Source organism: Rhinolophus sinicus, chromosome 1 (genome assembly GCF_057876585.1).
Source record: "Rhinolophus sinicus isolate RSI-liver-muscle chromosome 1, RSI-T2T, whole genome shotgun sequence".
Taxonomy (NCBI): domain Eukaryota; kingdom Metazoa; phylum Chordata; class Mammalia; order Chiroptera; family Rhinolophidae; genus Rhinolophus; species Rhinolophus sinicus.
Genome location: NC_142501.1, coordinates 154464933 through 154475097, shown reverse-complemented (window position 1 = coordinate 154475097; position 10165 = coordinate 154464933). Strand labels below are relative to the sequence as shown.

At 35.2% G+C, this 10165-nt stretch overlaps 1 protein-coding gene across 1 annotated transcript in view; it reads left to right on the top strand.

Moving 5' to 3' along the window:
* The first annotated feature begins 871 nt into the window (after positions 1–871).
* Positions 872–10165, top strand: part of TMPRSS11D (transmembrane serine protease 11D) — a 31547-nt gene continuing 22253 nt past the window's right edge. Inside the window, exons 1-3 of the mRNA XM_074318201.2 lie at positions 872–959; positions 5057–5179; positions 7161–7279. Of these exons, the coding sequence (XP_074174302.2) occupies positions 872–959; positions 5057–5179; positions 7161–7279 (330 nt within the window). The remainder of the gene's footprint in view (positions 960–5056; positions 5180–7160; positions 7280–10165) is intronic.

The window sequence follows — 10165 nt, the reverse complement described above, 5'->3', positions numbered from 1 at the left end:
AACCATTGAATTCGTCTCTCCTGCCTGCATAGTGGTAACCATCAAGAATTAAGGAAGCTGACTAAAATAGAGTAAATCTGTTTACTTTGGAACCATTTTTCATACTCTTAACTTCAATATATAATATAGACACAGAAACATAATCAAAAGTATGTGTTAATATATCCTGTAGTATAAGGTCTGTAGAATTATTTTTGAATTTCCATCTCTGAGCATCAACAATAAGGTAATAAATGTGATAGAAATTATTAATAATGTGATGATTAACAGAAAATCTCCTCCCATCTGATGTGGACATTTGAGTTTGAGCTTGACAGACCTGGATTCACATTCCAGCTCTGTCACTTACTGAGTAACTAAGTCTCTATTTCATCATCTGTAAACGACTTATTTACAAGGATTAGACTAAATGATGTACAAAAACTCAACCCAGTACCAAATACATGGTAAACACTCAATAGATTATTCTCTGATCTATATTTTGTCAGCATTAAAACAAGAATGCAGAGCAGCACACAATCCTATATAATCCTATATAAAAATCCAAACTACAGTACAATTTTTAAATCCCTCTCTGCAGTCTCATTCCTTAATTTATCCACAAATAAGGCCTGATGTGGACTCTGTAATGGGTATTGTGCTAGGGATGGGGCATATCCTGACAGACAAGATGCATTTTTGCCTTTCATGAGTTATAGCCTAGAAGTGGGTGCAAGCAAGAAAATCATTGTTTATCACGTGAAGGGATAAGGACTAGAATAGGGAAATCCATTGAGCATTAAAAGATCAGATGAGGGGCAACTAGGGCACAAGAAGGGAAAAGAAAAATGCCTGAATTATCTTAAGAATAAAATGAGAATTCACTGGGCCTATGGCTGAGGATAAGTCGACAGGTGAGGATGCAACAGAAAATAAAGCAGCAGTGGTGATTGTGATGGGCCGTAAATGCCATGTGGAAGGTTTGGATGCCACCCTGAGGATCTTGACGAGCTACAAATAAATTTCAAACGAGGCAGATACATTTCAAAAAAAATCCCTACAGGGGTTTTAAAGGATTGCTTGAAAAGAAACAAAAAAATGTTGGATTCAATCTAGGTTCCTTTTCTTTACATCTCATAAGTGATTCATCAGCTAATCCTCTAGGGTCTAAATTTAAAACATACCAAGACTCTGACTTCTCACCACCTCCACTGCTACCAGCCTGTCTAAACTCCCATCATCTCTCACCTCAATTATTGAATGATCTCCTAAGTCATCTCCTACTCCATCCCCAGCCCACTACACCCCACACAGGGCCCAGAGTGACCCCATTAAAGTAGATCTGATGTCACTCTTTGACTCAAAACCCTCAAAGACGTTCTATCTTATTTAGAGTAAAGATGAAAACCCTTACATACAAAGCCCAAAATGATCTGCCCCCACCCGCTGACTCCCTACTGCTATCTTTCTAACCTTATCAGCTCTAATGCACCCCCCACCCCTAACTTGCTCACTCCACTTCGGTCCAGCAAATGTACCGGGTGAGCTCCTGGCACAGGGCCTGCTGTTCCCTCTGCCTGGATCATTCTTCCCCTTGTATGGTCATGACTTGTTCACTCACCTGCTTCTTGTCTTTACTCAGATGTCCCCCTCTCAGCACAGCCTTTCCTGGCCACTCTGTCTAAACTTTCAGCACCCATACCCACTCCCTTTCCCACTTTCCTGCTTTTCCCCCTCAATTTACTTATCTTATTCATTTCTGTCTTCTCCCACCATTAGTACTGCCATCTTTATCTATTTATTTTCATTGTATTCCCAGCGCCTAGAACATTGGAGGTGCCCAACAAAAGTCTCTTGAGTTACCTGATTAGTTAATGGAAGAAGGGAGACCAGTTAAGAGACATTTCAAGTAAAGAAATAACCTCCAGAATTAAAAAAGAAATAGAGGTTACAGAGAAAAAGATTTAGGTGGTGAGATAAGCACTGTTTAGTGACCTCTTGAATATGGGAAGTGACCAAAAGGGAGTAAGTACAGCTAATTCCTGGTCTCTCACTTAGGGTACAAGGTAGATAGAGGGTAGTGAGTTCACCAATGTTAGAAATAGTGGGGAGCGAGGGCAGTGGGGGGAAAAGATAGCAAGTTCAGTTTTGAACTGAACTATTATATTAAAATTAAATCAATGATTATTTTATTGCACACTTACTCTGTATAAGACAAAATCCTCACTTAATGAATACTAATTCCCTTTGGTTCCCCAAAGTGAGGTCAAGAGAGATAGGAGTCCCACAGCTTTCCCATCTCCTGCAGTGTGAAAAAGGAGACATGTCCTTTGATTGAAACCAACCTGGTTTCTGTTTCCAGCTCTGTCACTCCTGAGTAATTAGCAATTATTTACTCTGAGCTTCAGTTTCCCTGTCTTGAAAACAGGGATCCCAATACCTACCTTACAAGACCATTGTGAAGACTGGCAATAGATGCATAGAATTCCTGACACTTAGGGTCTCCAAATAAAAGTACAGAATAAGTTTTCTAACTTTTATCTAACTTTTCCAAGTCAATGAAAGAAAGAGAGGAAAGCTAGTTAAACACGTCACAATTAGATATTTGTTTTGCTGTTTAAATGTAAACACTAAAACGTTCCCTGATCAGGACGCTGCTTTAACAGCAAGGTATTTTCTTGTACAGATTTCCATTGCATTATGAGTCAAAATTCAGTATTTGAAAACTTTATATTTTCTCTAATAGTTTACAGAGTAAATATTGTGCACAATTGAGTTTGTGTGGCATAAGCTTTATAACCAGTCACACATAGAGAAGCTCAAAGACAAGTTGCACTACCAACAAAAAAGCAGATATTTCTTCAGCTGTGTCTATAGGGTGGAACAATCCATTCTTACGCAATTAATTGTGGCTTGTGAGATTAAGGTAATTTGGGCTCCACACCCTTTATTTACTGAGTCATGTGTCTCATGGTCACTGGGTTTAAGATGTTTTCCATGAACTGAAACAAAGTTGGCTCTAAAGTCATTCCCAGGTGAAGCTCATCCAAGCTAAAGGATATGCTGACTCTAACATTCGGTTTTTGTTTTCTGGGGTTTGGCTCTCCAACTTAAGCTTTGTTTTTCAGTACTTCTCTCTCCACACTCATAGATCGTGACACATTAGTTCCTCTGGAAATAGAGTGAATTCCTGGTTGAGGAGGAGAATCAATCAATTTGAAACTTATTTAGATTTGGAGGGTTTAACCTTGCCTTGTACTCTGTCTCCTTTTTGCTCTCCCACTGCTCAGTGGCTACTAACATTCACTGAACTCACGAATGCCAAACACCGTGCATTTGTGATCACACGTCAGTGGTACAGCAACCCCATAAGGCAACAGATGAATAAACTAAGAATCAAAAGTCAGCGAATGTCAAAGTGCCAATTTTCTCCAACTTGAAAATTACCACTAGTGGATCCCAAATGTTGGACTTTGGACAGCGTCAGTGAGTAGAGCAAAATGAACAAGTAAGAGCAATGGAGTAAAAGGACATCATAAAGCTAAAGCTAAATTATTCATCATTTTTAAAAATTATTCTGAGATTAGTCCTTTCTACTTTTACGTATTCAAATGACCTTTTATTATATGATAATGTTTGAGCATGCTTGAACATGTGTTGAATAACGTGTTTATTCAATAAAATTGAAAGCTGGTGATTCTATGTCCACCTCTAATAATAATCTTCTGACATGTTACTGGTCCCAGAACCACAGCATACAATGCACAGGGAGTACATTGCAAAACACCGGAAGGTACCCTTCTATAAGTCTGTGAATTGGATACAGCCCAAACACTACCCTGCTGTAAAACCTAAATGTCTAGGAATCGCTGACCTTCATAGCATTCCCTTCCCACTTACATGAGAATGTTGGCAAAATGAATAGAAAAAATGAAAGTTAGATTATATTCTGGCTAAATGTAACTGCTTTTCAGCTCCATTAAGGCTTTTAAATCTGAAACATGGTCAGCAGTTGGCACATGCAGCAAATATTTATAAATATCATAAATATTTGCAAACCACCCATATATGCCAGGCACCCTGGAAAGTGTCAGAAGCATAAGCATGAAGACCACTGTACCCCTCAAGGTGCTCACAGGCTAGTGGACAACCTATTTAACCAGGAGTCTATACTTTATAACATCCAATGTAACCTCACTGATCTTCAAAACAGCCTCGTGAGGCAGGTAGCATTATTTCCATATTTCAGATGAAGAAAAGCTCAGATAAATGACAATATAATCTCCAAGCACACAAGGGATAAAACAAGAATTCACACTCAGTTCTTCTGGCAACCTTCCCAGTGTGAGTGTGTATGTGGTGGGGAGGAGGCAGTGGAGAAGACAGGACCTGGCCAATATGCCTGATATCGTACCGGATGCTGTGTTAGTATAACTCTACTGGCTTACACTGCGGTTGACAAATTCATGTGGAAAAAAATGATAAATCACACAAATCTTCTGCTGGTCGTACAACTCTAATTCATTTCAGAGGCTTGCTACTCTTCTGGATCTCAGCAATCAGCCTCTGGCCACATCCCCATCTTTATAACAGTGAGAAACGCTACTGTTCTGACTCCCTCTACCCTTCTCCCCATACAGAATGACCTCTCTTCTGTACATCCCTGGGGACAGTGCCCAGGTGAGGGAGCTTACTACAGTAACTGTCCAACACAAGGTCTTGGAAGGAGTTAGAGCAAAACAGAGAACAAGTTGTTGTTCTTGAAAATTTCGTTAACTGGCAGAAGAAAGGAAAGCAAATTGCAAACCATAGGTTAGATTTCCTTATTCTTCTTCAAACTACCTAAATGACAACATGTTTGTGCTGAAAAAAACATTTGAGGAAAAATCATTACAGAGAATATTGTTTGGGTCACGTTTATTTCCAGGACTATATCCCCATCGAGAGTCACTCGGTTTCCTACAAACAGAACTATGTGCAAGCTAAGAGACTTTAGGAAGGCAGAAGATTATCGTGAACACTGAAATAACAGCTTCTCTGAGTGGAATGAGTAGGTTTTGATGTTTTTCTCTTGTTTTAAGGCCAGCACGGGCGCCATCGACAAGAATCCTGAATCCGTATGTAGTGTGTTTTGTTGTTACTGCGGTGGTGGTAATTCTTGCAGTGACAATAGCTCTACTGGTTTACTTTTTAGCTTTTGGTAAGTACCAGAAGATTAAAAATACAACTTTTCAGTCTAAATAAATATACTTTCAGATTAAAAGTTTTGCATTCTTTAATTGCCATTTTTATTTCTTAATATTTAAATAATTACATATCTTACTTATATCTCCCAAAATGTTTGTTTCTATATTTTCCTTCAATCAGTATATTTTTCTCTTCTTTTGGCCTTTTTTTAGTATAATAAATATTATTCCCCAGGCAATAATTATTCTAGTCAAAGAAAAAAAATCCCTTAATACTTTCTGATACTAGAATTTTCCTATTTTTTTATTAATATCATGATTACCTTTTTCATTTAATAACCTGATAAAATTTAAAAGTGAAATATTGCAAAAACCTTAAGTTTCAACACCTAAAATTTGGATGTACCTAACTACTTATTAATTTGTGATTTATCTCTTGAAAATAATCTTAGTAGCAGAACAATTATGGTAGATGAATTTGCAACTAAGTAGAAGAAAAGGATAAAAACAAACTTTAAAAAGAATTCTGTTATTTTATTATGTTTCTCTTATTTTGTTTAATTTTTCATTATTACATCACAAAAGTATAGGAAACATGAAAAAGAAAGAAATAATATAAAGAATACAAATACCCTGCTAATTCATAAACAACTATCCATAATCTCAGTGACTATTTGTTCAGATGTTTTAGTGCAGATAAATGTGTCAAATTTCACTAGGTAATAACTACTATAATATGCTTTTTTCACTTAAAAATAATACACTTTGAGTTTTTTTTATAAAAATTCAGCTATAATTCTGTTAAGTCCTTTAAAACATGTGTGGGGATGTATGAGCGTGGAGAAAGAGTGAGAGAACATCATTTACTGTGTGTTCTATTGCAAATGGGCAAAAATGCTTAATTATGCAAAGGTTGAAAAACTCCCAAGGGTGCAAATCAATTACCAACATTAGAAAACCCAGTAACTTGGAATAATCTTTCAATCTAATTTATAAAGTTGTGGCTAAATTTTGCTTTTGACTACATTTTGCTATCAAATCACATGGAATCAACTATGTCTACGGTGAATTAAGAAAGGTAGGCAAAAGAAAGATCAATTTTCAGATCAATGAATATTCACTCTTGACACAGTGTGTCACACTTAAACACAAAGGGAGCAGCCTATGTAAATGCTGTATAAAGTGTATCCCGGTGACTGACTATTCATGGCACTAGAAAGACTTGTCCCTCTGCCACAAAGGACTACACCTACCTTCCTCCAGGATCTCCAACTCTTTCCTGTGATGGAGGTATTTCTCCTCATAAATTACGTATATGAATGATCAAAAGAAAGCAGAGAATTTTCTTCAGACATATTAGGTTATGTGCATATAATGTTTCTAAGATGTGTACAAGTGTGTTTTAGGGATTTTTGTTTTCTTCATGTAGCTGAATATGTCCTCTGAAAGACCCTTTTTGATGAAAATCATTCACATTGGACAACCAGATTAGATATTAATATCTTGTCAGAAGACTTATTTTCTAGCTCAGTCCAGAAAACTAATGACAAGTTACTGATTCCTCCAAAAAAAGTATTATTTAAAAATTTTAAAACTATTCAGAATTACTTTGGGTTCTTCTTTAATGATAAATGAATAATAGCATATTATAGACATTTGTTAATATTTCTTGAATAAATAAATCTACAAACAGAAATCTTCCTAAAATATGGTTAGATTGAAAATTATGATACTTCTGAAAATTTTAATTTCTCAGATAATGCTGTTCTGATTTTTATATATCTTTCACAGTTCCAGCTTTGCCAGTCTTTCTTAAAACTGAAAGAAAAATAATTTTATTACAGGTACATTTATATTAAGTTTAGAGTAGTCTTTCTTTTAAGGGAAGCAAAAAAAAATTTTACTTGTGTAACATACTTCCCATAATCTTGAGTAAATTAAAGATTAAAGCATTTAGTAAAGCGAAACTGATTCTGCCTTTTCTTTGTTTTACAGAGCAAAAATCTTACTTTTACCATAGCAGCTTTCAAATTCTAAACGTTAAATATAGTGATGAGTTAAACTCACCAGCTACACAGGTATATAAGTCTTTGAGTGGAAGAATTGAATCTATGGTAAGTATTTGTCTTTGCTCTTTATTCCATCATAAAACAAATATGATAATAAATCTATTATTTTGTGATACATTTGCAATTGCTAGATGCTCTGTATTATTTTCCTCTCTTGAATGGTGAAAGATGTTTCTTTGTGCTTTTATCAAGTCAACTCACTAGTATACTGGTTCTTACATTTTCTTCAGTCATGAGTAAAAAGTTTGAAGGGTCATCACTAAATACATATTTTATATGATTATGATTTCAAAGATTGGAAGTGTATTATTTGTGCAAGTTGACCATTTATTACTGCTCTCCTTGAGATTGCCTTTTAGAATCCTTTTTGTCTAGTTCTTTTTTCCTTATTCAACTGAATACACAGGTAGTAGGTGTTACAAGACATGTTTGCATATCAATAATTACAGTTTGGAAAACACCACACTACTTCAGTGATAGATGTAGAAACTATGCAAAGCAAGCTTAGGCTTTCACTTGAAGAGGCTGGCAGCCTGCCTGCCAGGAAACCTCACAAGTGGACCCTTAGCATTCTTTATCATAACAGACCATGGTCTGACCTTCAGCTCTGCAGAATCAGCGTTGACCAGTCTCAGGGTTGCTCATTTATTATCTTTTGGAGTCTGAAGAATATAAATTAATCTGATGGCTCTAAAACTTGAGCATGTAACAGAATCACCTATATTATTAACATCTTGCATACAATAGTGTATTTGTTATAATTAATGAACCAATGTTGATACGTTGCTAACAAAATTCCATATTTTATTCAGATTTCCTTAGTTTTTATTTAATGTGCTTTTCTATTCCCTGATCCCATCCAGGATACCACATTATATTTAGTTATCAGGTCTTGTTAGGCTTTTGCAGAGTATGACAATACCTTGGATTTCCCTTTGTTTTTGAATACCTTGACAGTTTTGAGGAGTACGAATCAGGTATTTTATAGTGTCCCACAACTGGGTTTTTCCTGATATTTTTCTCATGGTTAGACTGGGGTTATGTGTTTGGGGAGGAAAACCATAGAAGACAAGTGTCATTTTCATGACATCATGTGAAGGGGGTACATATTATCAACATGCCGTCACTGTTGACCTTGATTACCTGGCTGAAGTAGTTTCTGCCAGATTTCTACACTCTAAAGTTACTTCCTCCCTTTTCCACACTACCCTCTTTGGAAGAAATATACTATAAAGAGTGCAGGAGTAGAGAGTTATTCTTTGAATATTTGAAGAATATTTAAATCTTCTATTTGTCTATTTTCCCCATGTATTTATTTATTCAAGCACTTGTTTATATCAATATAGTGGTCTATGCATTTTAAAATCTTAATGTCTAGATTTTACTCCAGAAGTGCCCCAGTTTACGTTCTCACCAGCAGTATATAAGTATTCCTAAGTATGCTTATTTCCCCATAGCATTAACACTGGGCATTGTAAATCTTTTTAATTGCTGCTAATCCAATAAGTGAGAAGTGATATCTCGTTATTTTGATTTGGATTTCTTTGATTACTAGTAAGATTTATTCTGCCTACATATATTAATAGGTCATTTTTATGATTTTATTTTTGAAATTTCCAGGTCATGACCTTGCCCATTTTCTTATTGAAGTATTTGTCTTTTTTATATAAACTGGAAAAGAAAAACTTTTCCTTTCCTTATTAAAATATTAACACCTGTCATTCATGTCACATATATTTCTCTAGTATGTGATTTGATGTAGGGGTTTTTATGCCAAATAGATTTACTATTTTCATGTAGCCAAAATTATCAATCCGTTTTATGATTTGTCACTTTTGTGCCAAGTTAAAAATGTCTTTCTCTACTCCAAATACTCTTTAACATGTTCACTCACATTTTCTTTTTGTACTTTTATTATTTCAGCTTTTAAAGTTTTATCTTTGATTCATCTAGAATTTATTTTATAGTAAGGTAGAGATCCAGCTTTTTTTTCCAGGCGATAGCAGGGTGGTGGTATAAAATATATAAATATATAATATAAAATCATGTATTAAATAGTCCAATTGATTTGTCATGCAACCTTTATAATACACTAAATTCTTCTCTTTTTTCTGTACTCTTTTACTGATTAATCTTGTCTGAACCAGTACCAAACAATTTAGAGTACTGTAGCTTTATGGTGTATTTAAACATCTGGCAGAGCAAAATTTCCCTTGAAATTCTGATGTATGATTTTCAGTTAACCTCAAATATTTATCCTTCTGTAAAATCACTTTGAACATTTAAAACATATGAATAATACTCTAATGTACTGCTTTATAGTTTACATAGCACTTTAACATATATTATCTAACCTTCAACTCACAACAGCCATATGAATTAGTAAATCATTTTTATAAACAGGTCAGCAAAGGTTGTGAGATTAAGAAACATCAAAGGCTATTCAACTGGAAAGAGGTAGAACAAGAATTCAAACAAAGGTGTTCTGACTACAAATTCAAGATATACCATTTCCAATGGTAACATGAGTGCCACCATTATCCTTGTCCCATAGATGACATTGTTATATTTAACGAGTAGTGAAATAGTCCCAGAACTTTCTATAATATTGAGCAATTCACTTCTTTTTTCTTGTTCTCAATGTATTCATCAGTAAAGTAAAATCATTGAGCCAAATGATTTTTATAGTACTTTCTAACTCAAAAAGCCTGTGATTTTGTAATGTCTATGAGAGAGATGCGTGCCAAGCATTTACCTGTTTTTCTTACCCTGCCTCTCTATCCCCTCCTCTGTGTTCTTTACAGGCTCACTTTCCTCTACACTGCCATTAAATGTTGAAGTTGCCCAAGGCTTTGACCTACATCCTCCTCTCCTCTTACACTATCTCTAGATGGTCTATCTCTAGATGATCTCATCCATAACCATTATTTC